The sequence below is a fragment of the Salvia hispanica genome, chromosome 6 (genome assembly GCF_029641045.1).
Source record: "Salvia hispanica isolate PSC_SH4W2 chromosome 6, Shi_PSC_v1, whole genome shotgun sequence".
Classification (NCBI taxonomy): domain Eukaryota; kingdom Viridiplantae; phylum Streptophyta; class Magnoliopsida; order Lamiales; family Lamiaceae; genus Salvia; species Salvia hispanica.
In genome coordinates, this window is record NC_142697.1 from 13,505,007 (window position 1) to 13,519,453 (window position 14,447).

General features: G+C 39.1%; 3 protein-coding genes across 3 annotated transcripts; all 3 read left to right on the forward strand.

Annotated features, from left to right (window-relative positions):
- The first annotated feature begins 1,109 nt into the window (after positions 1–1,109).
- On the forward strand, positions 1,110–4,158 carry LOC125204423 (formin-like protein 11). The gene is made up of 4 exons (XM_048103086.2): positions 1,110–2,600; positions 2,684–2,874; positions 2,948–3,183; positions 3,266–4,158. The coding sequence occupies exons 1-4, from the start codon at positions 1,321–1,323 to the stop codon at positions 3,962–3,964; spliced, it is 2,406 nt and encodes an 801-aa protein (XP_047959043.1). The 5' UTR covers positions 1,110–1,320; the 3' UTR covers positions 3,965–4,158.
- Positions 4,159–6,657: 2,499 nt separating this feature from the next.
- Positions 6,658–8,775, forward strand: LOC125204975 (Tetratricopeptide repeat (TPR)-like superfamily protein). The gene has a single exon (XM_048103753.2). The coding sequence runs from the start codon at positions 6,729–6,731 to the stop codon at positions 8,451–8,453; it is 1,725 nt and encodes a 574-aa protein (XP_047959710.1). The 5' UTR covers positions 6,658–6,728; the 3' UTR covers positions 8,454–8,775.
- A 304-nt stretch (positions 8,776–9,079) lies between these two features.
- DEG14 (Trypsin family protein with PDZ domain-containing protein) lies at positions 9,080–14,232 on the forward strand. The gene is made up of 11 exons (XM_048102443.2): positions 9,080–9,330; positions 9,453–9,546; positions 9,722–9,841; positions 9,944–10,123; positions 10,228–10,355; positions 10,841–11,052; positions 11,182–11,263; positions 11,922–12,064; positions 12,595–12,715; positions 13,483–13,575; positions 13,852–14,232. Exons 1-11 carry the CDS (start codon positions 9,319–9,321, stop codon positions 13,966–13,968), a joined length of 1,302 nt encoding a protein of 433 aa, XP_047958400.1. The 5' UTR covers positions 9,080–9,318; the 3' UTR covers positions 13,969–14,232.
- The last annotated feature ends 215 nt before the right edge of the window (positions 14,233–14,447 follow it).

Here is a 14,447-nt window from a genome sequence, read left to right on the forward strand (position 1 = left end):
CACTTGCTTTTTCAACTCACTTTTCATTATATTTCTTAAAACACGTGCTCGGTCAAAATGAGACGAATTATTCACATCGGAGGGAGTACCTGAGACTTGAGAGTTGAGTTCCCATATAAAGTTCCCATATAAAGGAACTTGAATCAGACTTTAAGTTACGCAACTTAATACTATCTATATATTATTCGGAAAATGATCCGGAAATAAAGAATTGACGAATTCTAGATGTTATATATGAAGTTTGATTCTGGCCCTCTGAAATTGGCAATATTAAATCGAAATTTCAAAATTTCTCAATTATTTCATCCATGCATAAAATATCACTCCTTAACGTGACTATCCTGTAAACTTTAAAAAAATAGTTCATGAGTATAAGCAGTAGCAACGTCATACAGTCGGTCTGGTTTGAAAAAAAATTGGGCCATATTTTTTCTAGTCCAATACGGTCTGAAAAATCAAAAATCTATTTCAGTCCGGCCAAAAATTTAGTGAGCCAATTTTGACAGCGCTATTAATACCGGCGACCAGCCAGCGTGGGAGAGAGTCCAAGTAGCGGCTAAGCCAAGCCTATTCCATAAATACATACATGTCACTATTTGTCGGTTACTCTCTCTTTCTCTCTCATGTGGTTTGGAAGGAAACATGATGGGGACCTTTTGCAATACAACTTTGCACAATAAGCAGCTAATTATATGCTGCACTTTCCACTAATTTGTAAAGGTACATGAGAGAGACACAATAGATTTTTATTTTTAGCCTCCAAATCATCTTGCTAAGTGCACACAGCTAAAAGTGGGAGTATCACATGAGAGAGTGATGGACAAATTTCTGTCTCTTTCATTTAAATAACCTTTGATGGGGTTGGAGAAATTACAATATCAAACCCTTGTGAACTCCAACAAATTAATACCCCACCACTAACAACACTATACTATTACTACAAAAATTTCACATGAATCTTAGTTTGCATTATGCTTGTCTTTTGAGCACTCAACTCAGACATTACCTAAACACATAAACACACTCATAACAGAGAACCCTTAATTTAGCTAAACACACTCAAAACAGAAAATCCTTAATTAGCTGAAAAAGAAGAATTAATAGATGAAATAAAGAAGGACCAGTACAACTACAACTGCCAAAGCTCAGGGGTTCCTTGGAGTAGCATTAAAGACTAGTGCAATATTTCCCCCATCTTCTTCTCCACTGCTACATTGCCCATATTTCTCCCACCATCCACAAACTAACCTCCTCCTCCTTCATTTCAATTTTATACCCCAAAAAGCTGTGCACAGTTTTCTCTCAGGAAAAAAGAGAAAAATGGGGCATCTTCTCCACGTGATTTTCATCATCATTGTTTTCTTCCTCATCTCTTTCCACACCCTCGTCTCAATCGATTACACCAATCATGGCGTCAACAAGAGCTATGTTAATCAAGACTCTAAAAGGCTCCTTTTGCTTGAGAAATTCAGAGTCTTGCTTGGCCTCAAGCCCAGAAGAAGCGGTGACTTGTCTCATTTCTCTGCCTCTCCCGCGCCGGCTCCAGGCCCCGGCATTGCGCCTGGAGGCGCGCCAGCTCCTTCTCCGGTGGCGCAGAGGCGCGCGCACGTGCCTCTGCGCCACCGCCACCCGCTCCCGCAGGCACACAAGGTGCAGAAGGAGGAGCGGGGGAGAGGGAAGAGAGTGATGACTGCGGTGCTTGCATCAGTCGGCGTTACCTCGGCACTTTGCGCGGCGGCGATGTTTTTCGGCTGCCGGAAATTCAAGAAACGGCGGAGGAAACAGAGGAGGAGAGGCTTGTCCAAGTTTGTGAGCTCGGTGAAGAAGGTAACATCTGATCCGGGCCAAGGCCCTGATCTTTTCTACCTCAATTCGCTGGAATCTGCTTTGGAACCAGAGAAATGCTGTCTGAAACTGAGCTCCACCACCGAAAAAATCTGCTCAGGTGATAATTCAATTGATGGGAGAGAAATGAACGTCACAGATTCGGAGATGGAGAGTGGGAGGTTTTCGTCATGTGGAGAGATTACTACTGTGCATGAGATTTCAGAGTGTGTGAATAACGACTCTAGTTCTTCCTTGGGCGAGGGAATTATTCACAAATTTGATGATAAAATTGAGGCAAATTCAGATGATGATAATGAATCTTTCCATTCGTTTAGTGATTCACAAACGAGGCTTTCCAATGCCTCGGCTTCTAGCGTAGGCGAAGCTTCTGAAAATATGCCACACGAAGAGATAAAGCAAACACATTCTTCTACTTGTACAGCTGCTGCCTCAAAGATTCCACCACCACCACCTCCACCTCCTCCGCCGACTCAGGAATCCAAGTCTTTTAGCTCATCCACATTGCTAAGCAGGTTACTGGTGCCATCCTCTGCTCCTCCTCCTCCTCCACCACCGCCATGTCCACCTCCACTTTCTAACGGCAATGGTAAAGCAGCGCCCCCACCACCGCCTTCTTCACTAGGCACGCAACAAGTGCCTTTGGGAAAAGACGGGTGTCCGCTGCCAAAGCTGAAGCCACTCCACTGGGACAAAGTGAGGGCCGCCCCAAATCGCTCCACGGTTTGGGATAAGCTCCGGTCGAGTTCATTCGAGTATGATATTATTACCATTACCTCAATCACATGATTTATTATGTTTTTGTTGTTGTTGATAAACTTGCTTTTCTATGTTGCAGATTTGATGAGGAAATGATGGAATCACTCTTCGGTTACAACCTCCAAAATTCGATGAAGATCGAGGAAGCGAAGAGCAAAACTCCATCTCCAAGCAAGCACGTGCTGGAGCCCAAGAGACTGCACAACATCACCATACTCTCCAAGGCCTTGAACGTCACCGCAGAGCAAGTCTGCGGCGCTTTAATCCGAGGTATCTTGATGCCATTCCTCTTCCAAAGTATGCCTTAGTTTGGTGATTGCTTGTGTGAACTGATCTGCAACAGGGGAAGGCTTGTCCCTGCAAGACTTGGAAGCACTCTCAAAGATGGTGCCGACAAAGGAAGAGGAGGCGAAGCTCGCAAACTACAAAGGCGACATACTCGAATTGGGGTCCGCGGAGAAGCTGGTCAAGGCAATGATCCAGATACCCTTCGCGTTCGCAAGAATCGAAGCAATGCTCTACAGGGAAACCTTCGAGGACGAAGTTCTCCATCTCAAGAAATCATTCTCAATCCTCGAGGTCACATCACATCCCATTTCAAAATTCAAACTAGCTAATTATCAATTGAAGCATGACGAATATGTTGGTTGCCTGGTAGCAGGAAGCGTGCAAGGAGCTGAGGTCTAGCCGCCTCTTCCTGAAGCTCCTTGAAGCAGTGCTGAAGACCGGGAACAGGATGAACATCGGGACGATAAGGGGAGGCGCAAAGGCGTTCAAGCTGGACGCGCTCCTGAAGCTCTCGGATGTGAAGGGGACGGATGGGAAGACGAGCCTCCTCCATTTCGTGGTCCAGGAGATCATCCGGTCAGAGGGGATACGCGTGTCGGACAGCATCATGGGCAAGATCCAGCAGAGGGGCAAGAACGAGGACAAGGAGGAGAGCTACAGGAGGATGGGGCTGGACCTTGTGTCCGGCCTGACCACCGAGCTTTGCAACGCGAAGAAAACGGCCACCATCGATCTGGACGTGCTTGCAAGCTCGGTGGCGAATCTGACGGAGGGCATGCGACGGATGCAGGGGCTGGTGAGGAAGGAGATGAAGGGGGGGTTTGTGAGCTCGATGAGGGAGTTCCTTGAAGAGGGGGAGAGGAAGCTGAGGGAGCTGCAGGGGGATGAGGACAGAGTGCTGCTGCATGTCAGGGAGATTACGGAGTATTTTCATGGAGATGTGAGCAAGGATGAGTCCAATCCGCTCAGGATTTTCGTGATCGTTAGGGATTTCTTGAGCATGCTGGATCATGTGTGCAAGGAGCTGAGGAGCTTAAAGGCGCCGCCGTGCAGTCCCAATCCCTTCCGATAGGCTAGGATTTTGTGGTGTTGTTTGGTTTGTTTATAGCTTTGGTGTTGATTTGTTGGATCCAATATTTGAATCACATATAACTCTTTAATCACAAGTAAAGATTTTTTTGTTTCTTCCTCCTTGTAGCTGTGAATTTTGCTTTTGAGAGATCAGCAAAAGCTAACCAGATTTTAATGTTGTTTTCTGTAACTTAAGCTTCGTTTCTTGTCTATATTCATCATTTTTCTGTGTGTTTTTGGAACTCTATTTGTGTTTGCCTAAAAAATAGGCATACTTGTATGAGGCATCCTCATGAACAAAATGGTGGAAAAATTGAACCCAAATCATGCACCTAGGCCTTTTTAGAGATGTACTCCATATTGCATACTAGTACTATTACTAATTAAATACTGAATATTGAATGAAGGGATAAATCAAGATTTTGACTTTGAAGATATGATGGAACATGTATTGGATTTTTAGATGTCATACAATATAGTTCCACAACATAGGCAGGCTATCAATTCTCTGTTCATTATAGTGATACCGACATAGGCATGTAACTATATCAAATGTCACAGCTGTAGCATAATTCACCTTCTTATTTGTGTTTTCTTCATAGTTGATGATTGGATCATGGAATTTTTATCTAGCGGCAGTTGTACGGTCACGCCTTTCTACATTATTTGAGTGAATTTTCATTTTACATCAAACGTGTGTCTGGTCCATCCATAATTTAATTTCCGTCTTTTAAGAGAGTAGTAGCAGCCGACATATTTGGTGGTTTGATTTTAAATGGGTGATTTTCGTTTCCAACTTCTTTGAGATATATAATCATCAACATTACTTAATTACTTAAAACCAAATTCATATGTAATTAGGATATCGTTAAATACTTGTAAATTTACCTTTATTTCAATAATTGTGTTGTAAAAAATAATTTATAGTGACAGAGTTATAAGAAATTTAAAAATAGTCTTCTTATAAAACCTTATTTTTGATAAGTTTTTTCTTCTTATAAAACTTATTTTCTACTCCAGTCACTTTTTTTGGACAAGGAAGTACTCCCTCTGTCCACGAATAGGAGTCCCGAATTTCTATTTTGATCCATCTGTGAATTGGAGTCCCGATTCAATATTACTATGGAATGGTAAAGAGGCCCCCACATTCCATTCACTCATTTCACTCACATATCATTTAAAACTAATATATACAAGTGGAACCCTTGTTCCACTAACTTTCTTACACCTATTTTTCTTAACATTTCTTAAAACCCGTGTCAGAATGAACTTAGACTCCTATTCACGGACGAAGGATGTACATAATAAAATATCTAATAGTTTTCTCATATGGACAAAATTACCCATACAGTGGTATAATTACACAAAAAAATAATTTAAAATATTGAATCTAGATCATCCATTACCAGATTAAATATCATCTTTATGAGACATTATTAGCTTACTCCAAAGCTATGTATAATGAGATAATGAGAATGAAAAGATGCTCCTTTCCAATGTACATACATCGCGTATGCGTCAAAATAGAGAAGAAAACAAATAAGTATATCGTGAAAACCATAACCAATTGACATGCATATATACACAACAAATATATGCTCTCTTATCCTCTGAAATTCGACCGTCATGCCTTGTCTACTAGCATTTGTCGCCTATATGTAAACTCCAATCCACTGGTGCTCGATATCTGTATGGGACTCATTCCTGCAAAAGTTTCCAACTTTCCACTTGATAAAAAAAAAAAAAAAAAAAAAAAGAATATCGTAATATGATTGCATGATATAGAACCAGCAACATATGTTGTTTTGTTTGCAAACATATTTTATAAATCAAAGCATTGACCTTGTTTTAGCTCTTCAAGTTTCTTTAAATATGCATGGTATCAATTAAATACATATTCTTTAAATTTGCATTATTCTTTAAATTAAAATAATCCATGTGTTAATATAAGAGTAAATCCATTTAATGTAGTAGGAGTATTTTTCAGAGTAAAATAGTTACTACTCCTAACCAAAATATCACTTTATGGAAACTGGTTTGGCCCAACATATAAACTCGGCTATTAAGGCCCATGTGGTATGACACCATCCATCTAAGGTAAAAATATTTCACTTTGACTTGGCATAAATATTAAAAATAGTACTACTGATAGTATAAGAAAAAGTAAGTTAAAAAGTTGATAGAAAGTAAACATGCGTGAGAAGAGTTAATGAATGTGTATTTTTTTAAAAAGTACTATTAAAGGTAAAATGCAGTGAACATCTAAGGTAAAAATATTTCACTTTGACCTTGGAATTGAGATGAATCACCATATTATTATTATTATTAAGCCATTCCAACACTAAAATATACACCTACAGAGAAAAAGATATTGCCGAGTGATATGAGACTCATTCATACTTTATTCGTGATAAAAAAATTAGTAATTCGACTTTGCCTTTGAATACGAAACAATCTTAAACTATTGGAAGTGTCCCCAAATCCCAGGCCATCAATCAAAGTGTCTACAACTTAACACGGAGAATGGTCACTGAGTTAGCCGGTAGATACTCTTAAAAACAAAGTGCAAAATAGGGTAACGTTAAAATAATAGTATTTCCTTTTTACTATCATATAATAATATATACATTTACAATTTATGTAGGAGTATATATTTTGTTTATTCTATTGAATATTGATTATGTATGTAACTGAAATTGCGGTACAGTTATTGATTCAAATGGCGCGGGAATGCAAGTTTCCCACATCACCTGATTACATCCGAAATGCAAGTTTCTAGATTGGCAAATCTGCTGCAAAATTTCGTCACTGCTGATCAAGCCAAGCAAATCCACTGCCAAATAGTAGTCAACAATCTTCATCATCTCGAGCCGCTCTTAGTCCGTCAAATTTTGAAATGCGCCGCCCATTATTCTGCACGAACCACCCACTACGTCAGATTGATCCTCCGCCGTATGCGAAACCGCGACGCCTTCTCCGCGTCGTGCACGATCCGTTATCTCTCTCAACACGGCCAGTTTCGAGATGCTCTTGCTCTGTATTTGGAATCGCACGCTTCGGGGATTTTTCCGAATTCATTTGCTGTATCCTCAGCGCTTAAGTCTTGCACCAGGGTTCTTTATGAAACGGGCGGATTGATGATTCACGCGCAAGCGCAGAAGTTGGGTTTTTGTGAGGCTGTATTCGTGCAAACGGCGCTTTTGGCTTTCTACTCGAAAATGGGGGATATGGTGGTTGCGCGTAAGGTGTTCGATGAAATTCGTGAGAGAAATGTGGTTTCTTGGAACTCTTTGTTGGGGGGATACGTGAAGTGCGGAGATTTGGCCATGGCGCAGAGCGTATTCGATGAAATGCCTGAGAAAGATGTCGTGTCATGGAATTCGATGGTCTCAGGGTACGCGAGGGGTAAGGATATGGAGCAGGCTTACGAACTATTTCATCGAATGCCAGAGAGGAGTTCTGCTTCCTGGAATGCCATGGTTACCGGATACATAGAATGTGGGAAGATGGAGCTAGCACGGAGCTTTTTTGATGCAATGCCAGAGAGGAACAGCGTTTCGTATATCACGATGATTTCTGCCTATTCAGCGTGTGGGAACGTAGAGTGTGCGAAGGAGCTCTATGACCAGAATGTTGAGAAAGATCTGCTTCTATATAATGCCATGATCTCGTGCTATGCTCAGAATAACAGGGCGAAAGAGGCATTGCAGTTGTTGGATGAGCTGCTGAAGCCAAGTGCGAGATTCCAGCCTGATAAAATTACATTGTCTAGTGCCATCTCCGCGTGTTCGCAGCTAGGAGACTCGGAATATGGGGCTTGGATTGAAGCGTACATGAGAGAAATGGGGATCAGAATGGATGATCACTTGACCACCTCTTTTATCGACTTGTACGCTAAGTGTGGAAACATTGATAAAGCTCATGAGCTGTTCAATGGCCTGCAGAAGAGGGATTTAGTAGCTTACACTGCGATGATTTTAGGCTATGGTATAAACGGTAGGGCAAAGGAGGCCATCGATTTATTCGATGAGATGATTGATAGTGGCATTGTTCCAAACATGGTTACTTTTACTGGAATACTGACGGCTTACAGCCATGTTGGTTTGGTGGAAGAAGGCTACCATTGTTTCATATCAATGCAGAGACATGGGCTTGTCCCGACACAGGATCACTACTCAATAATGGTTGATCTTTTAGGTAAGGCTGGACGGCTTAAAGATGCTTATGAGTTGATCAAGAGCATGCCTACTAGGCCACATGCTGGAGTGTGGGGCGCGTTGCTGCTTGCTTGCAGCCTGCACAGTAATGTGGAGCTTGCGGAGATTGCTGCCAGTAATTGTTTCGAGCTAGAGCCTGATAGTGGCGGCTATCATTCTCTTCTTGCCGGTATTTATGCCTCTGCAGGGAGGTGGGAAGATGCTGATAGATTAAGGAGAGCAGTTGGAGAGAAGGGTCTTGTGAAGATAGCGGGATCGAGCTGGATGAACTGAAGGAGATGCTCTTTCTTGACATTCTCAGAATCTTGATACTGTTAACTTTCTCTATCTGTGGTTCTTGGTTGGTTATTTTATGGCTGAAGAAAGAGAGGCTTGCATTCTGAATCGCCAGCAACAATGCTCTTGAGAGTGCAGTTACAATTTTGCTCTATGTGCTTGGATTTTTCGGTGTTTATCCGACATCTTCAACTTAATTATAATGCTTGGAGAAAAAAGGAAACAGAGAGCTGATGTAAAGGATAGTAGAATTGTGAAAGATTTATGCTTCAAAAGGGAAAAGAATAAAGATATGTGAAATATTGTTATTTCTAGTTAATTACTGGTACCTTTCTTCTTAATAATTAGCAGAAGTAGTCTTGATCTGATTACCTTTTAAGTTGTTTTAGAAACACTTTTTAAATTCAGCTAATAGTAACAACTTATGGTTCTAGAGAGAGTGAATGATAGTACTAACAGTTAACATTGATCTAATTTACTTAAGGTCAATTATTTAATATGCTAACTATATTTTAAATAAAATTTTATTAATCTTTTTTGTTAAAAGTTGTATTAATTCCCCACTAGAATGTACTATGGTATGATTGAATAATAATAGAGCCTCACTAAAAAATTATAAGAATTAATATGCGATATAGTATTTCCAAACAAATAAAATAAAATTATTGATCCAAATTAAAATTTTGATTTGGGCAGGGCCGCAGTTTTCTTATGCTTCAAGTAAGTGCGCGCTCGTTTCCAGACTCTACTGGAATTCATCACAGATAGTCGACGCTGAGAGACGCTAGAGGACCAAGAATCTCATCAAGAACTGTAGCAATTTTGTATAATCTGCCTGGACTTGTCACTATATTCCAAGACGATGCATTTCTTGGTATGTGAATTACTCGAACATCAGAAATTGCGCTTGTCTGCAAAGTGTTTGACAAATTGCTTCTGAGGATACTTTATTTGGTTGCTTTGTTTTTCAATAGGGGTTTTTCGTTGTGTTTGCAGAGAAAGTTCTCGAACAAAACCGTTCTCATTCGTGCAGCGGCTTTGGCTGCAGCTGGTTCAGGGACATTCTGTTTTGCTTCTTCTTCAGGTCATGGTAAGGACTCCTTTCCTTACTCAATTATTTATGTTCTTTCTTGTTGATGAGTGTGAAACCTTGAAGCCGCCTTTCTGTACCTTTACCTTTGCAGTAAGATCAATGCATAACAATCATTATTCTTCTTGTACTCGGTTAATATTGAATACTAACTGTTATTTTAAATATAAAACAGATGCGTCAATATCTGTTTCAATGCCTTTGCCGTTTCGGGATTCCTTAGCATGGCCTTGGAGAACTATCGAGGGGAGCATCCCGTTTCCTTCATTTACGCACTCAAACCATTCACAGTATGGTATATCAGTATTTCCTTATGCTTTCTCACTGGCGTTTGTTTTTCTTACGTATCTGTATCGGTTTATTTCCTTTTTAGTTGATAGGTAACACTTCACTGCAGGTCTTCTTCCTCTATCTTTTTCGAAGCCGGATAATGTGCCAGATACTAATATAAGTAAAGGAGCTGCTTGGGATGCTGGAGATAGCCCAAAACACTGCTGCAACTGTCTTGGCCGCGATACTATTGCAAATGCAGCTGCCAAGATAGGCCCTGCTGTTGTGAATTTGTCGGTACCTCAAGGTTTACAATTTTCTACCATTTTCCCATTTATGATGCTGTTAATTTGTGTGGGGAAAACCACATCTTAGGTAGGCTATATCTTAACATTCATGCTCTTTTTGTAGGTTTCATTGGTATAACTACAGGTAAAAGCATTGGGTCAGGGACTATTATAGATGAAGATGGTACTATCTTAACTTGTGCTCATACGGTGGTTGACTTTCAAGGACTGAGATCCTTATCCAAGGGAAAGGTATGTTTTCAGAAATAATTGGTTCTTTTTAGGCAGAAAAATAAGTCTACTTGAAGGATTACATGAATGTTCTCTTTTGATTTGTTCCAATATCTTGGAATGGAAGCTATCAAACATGTAACGTTTTCTAAGTCTTGAGTCTCAGTTATCACCAAGTAGTGCCTGGCATTTCGAAATTAACATTCTGTGCTATACACCAATTTCTTCTTTTGGTGAACTCCTGCAAACGGAAAGCAGTTTTGTGCATCATCCATTAAAAGTGTTGTACTATCTAGTATACTAATCAACTTAAGACGGAAAACCTGTCTGAATTTCGACTTGAATTTACCTAGGCTTTTGGAAGCCTTTTTTATATCACACGAGACTATAAATATCTTTTCATCCCTTTATCAGTGACAAGTCATCTATTTATATATGTGCGCCCCCGTGTATTTAGCATTTACTTTTTCAGTTTTAGTTTACTCGAGTGTTAATTACTGCATCAGGTTGAAGTGACATTGCAAGATGGTCGGTCATTCGAGGGAACTGTGGTGAATGCTGATTTGCATGCCGACATAGCAATAGTGAAGATAAAGTCCAAAACTCCACTTCCAACAGCAAAACTTGGGACATCGAGTAAGCTTCGCCCTGGGGATTGGGTGGTGGCTATGGGCTGCCCCCTTACCCTTCAGAATACTGTTACTGCAGGTATTGTAAGGTAATTTTCTTTTGCTGTCTATTCAATGTATGTAGTGCCCATGCATCCATGTCAAACTGGATAATACCATGAGTCCATGATCGAGGGGAATATATTTCCACTAATGCCTTTTTTATTGCTCACATTTAGCTGTGTTGATCGTAAAGCTAGTGACTTGGGTCTCGGAGGCATGCATAGGGAATATTTACAAACTGATTGTGCAATAAATCCGGTAATATTTTGATTTTCTGTAATATGCTTTTCAAGAGCTTTATGTACTTTCAATCATCTTTTTCCTTGGGTATGTTCTTTGCACTTGTGCGGGAGAGGGGGTGTGGAAGCTAGAGTTATTTACTATGTGCGCGCACAGCGCCTATAGGCAACCCTTGCTGGTTGATGGGATCATTACCTATAATTCTGTGGTTTGTACTGTTTTATCCTTTATCTGTGTATACGAAATAAAATTATCTGCGACTGCATGATATGGACAACATGCTTACGTGTACTTGAAAGATTTCTTTGGATTCGGGTTGGTTGTCTGAATACAACTGTCCGTTGATGCAACAAGTTTTTGGTGATTTACAATTGCGTTGTGGAGCACGTGTAAATGAAAACCATTACTCCAGTTAAAATAGATTTTCACTCTCTTTTGGGAGCTCACTGCTAACCCTGTCAGTTAAGTTCATGTATATATATTGATAGAATTCACTACGAAAGGGATCGATGGACACAAATCAGTTCTTTCATTTGTCCTTTTAAATTATTGATATTGAATGAATCTAAGATGTCATTCTCAACTGTGCTATTCTTTGTGGTGTCTACTGTATAATTTCAAGACTTCAATTGTTATGTATAAGCCATAGGAACTTTCATCCTTGTATTGTTTGCAGGGTAATTCTGGTGGGCCTCTTGTAAATGCTGATGGAGAAGTTATAGGTGTTAACATCATGAAACTGTTGGGGGCTGATGGATTAAATTTTGCTGTCCCGATTGATTCAGTGTCAAAAATAATTGAGCACTTCAAAAGAAATGGGTATGCTGTTCATTAAAAGCTCGTCTTTGTTTGTCAAAACTCAAAAGAGTTAATGAGAACCTAAATATAATCTGTCTTGCTTAGCCATTTTTAGTTGATGCACATATGAACTAATCTATCAAATCATATAGTATATGATCCTTGTTGTAATAATAGACAATGTATATGAGAGGTATTGAGGTTTATTATGAATTTATGCCATCAAAATGTTATTTATTGATATTTTAAAGTCAATTTAAAGCATTCAAGATTGTTGTAGCATTTCTTAAAACCTCATTTTAAATTTCAAAAGTTACCTATATCCATATCAAGGGGTTCAATTTGTTTTCCCAAAATCAAAATACTGATATATCCGTGAAGGACACCTATGTTTGCATATTTTTCGGCTGTGAATCCGGTTGTGTCTACATCTCTTCTACCCACAGACTTTTTTCTTGACATTAAGCTTTGTTACTTATTTCTTATTTATTTATTTATTATTCATTTTTGAACCATATGACATGGAATAATTTCAATAGTTCATAATGCAGGAGAGTTGTTCGACCATGGCTTGGTTTAAAAATGATTGATCTCAATGATATGATTGTTGCACATCTTAAAGAAAGAAGCGCTTCCTTCCCAGATGTCAGAAGAGGAGTTCTTATACCTATGGTCAGATGTTTTTCTGAGATGTATACTTTAATATTCTTCGTCATAAATCGAAATTGGCCAAAAGTTCAATTGCCTTGTTGTAAATCATTACTCATTTTTGTTAGTAGTTTTCATTCCCATTTTGCTTCATTGAAATTATTATAAATGTGAAGGACATCTTTGTTGACAAGAAAGATTGTCTCTAGCAGCTGCTTTGAAATGTAGATATGGAGTTGTTTGCTTCTTGATGGATTAAGGACTGTCAGTGTCTAAGATGATTAGACTAGGAAAGATGTCTATGCTTGCTGCCATTGTCTGATGGTTACTATTAGTGCCTGCAACGAGCTATTTATTAAACCGGTTTCCTAATAACCGATCCTAATATCCTGTTTGAGCTGTAATATGTTGAGCATCAGATGTAGCTTGTTTTTTTTTTCTAAAATTGGATGATGAAATGGCATTGGCTTTATGTGGATTAATTTGATATACACAACCAAACGTGATAGCTGTAACTTGAATTCCGTACTCTTTACCTGTTTGAACTTCTGAGGTCTTTTAAACACTATCATTCATGTTTGTATTTGCTGCAATGAAGGCTTAGCTGGAAGCAGAAAATTTGTATTGATTGAGTCCTACCAATGGGATCTCTTTCATCAATATCAGGGAAAGGAAGAGTTGGATCTATCTTTGCAGTAGCTGCAATATAATCACCATCTGTGTCATGAGTTTATTGAGACTACATAGATTTTATTTCTCTACAAATACTGATGAAATTGTTTTCTTAACAGGTATCTCCTGGTTCCCCGGCTGATCGTGCTGGCTTTCGTCCTGGAGATGTTTTAGTTGAATTTGGAGGAAGGCCCATTGAAAGCATTAAGGAGGTAAGAATACTCCCTTTGATTTGTAGTTCACTTTTTCCTTAAAGAGAAGTTAAGTGACACTGTTAGTTCATGTGGAGAATTCTCTATCTGTGGTATTGATTTGATTCATGTATGTATTGTTGATTGTTTGTTTTATTGTTCATCTATTTGAAAACCATTCCATCTGTCAATGTTCAATCTAAGATGTTGATTTCGTCTATATTTATTTGACCTGCCAAATTATGGCTGTACTTACTCTTGCTGTATCATCGAATCGGCATGATGTTTTTCCCTCAGGTGATAGATATCATGGGTGACAAAGTAGGAAAACCTTTCAAGGCTGTTGTGAAGAGGGAAAACAATTTTACCGAGACTTTAACTGTGATTCCAGATGAAGCAAATCCAGCACTGTGAATGACTGACTGCCCATTGAAATGAGCTATCAGTTTGTGTTGAGGTGAAAAATATACAAGCAGAAGGTTTGAACGTTGCTTAATCCTTAATGTTCCTTCTTTCATATGTTGATTAACATGTTGGACATTTTACGTATTCGTCGTAGAAATCTCAACTTTGGATTGGGTTTCGATATGTGAAATCCAATGCAAAAATCAAAGTTATGTTTATTCTATTTTACTTTATTTATATGTTATAATAATATTAGTAATGAATGCTCCGGTATTTGATATTGAATCGTTGAGAACAAGGGTTGGGGTTTTCCAACTCAATACTTTCGGATGAATTTATTCAAAAAGGTAAAAAAAAAACAAATGGTTTCCATTTTTGGAGCGTTGGCAGCCCAAGACATAGTGTTTCACAAATTATTTTTTGCAGTTACTGGGAAAGTCATTTAATATACTCTATATAACATGAATAATGATTCAGTAATGTATATG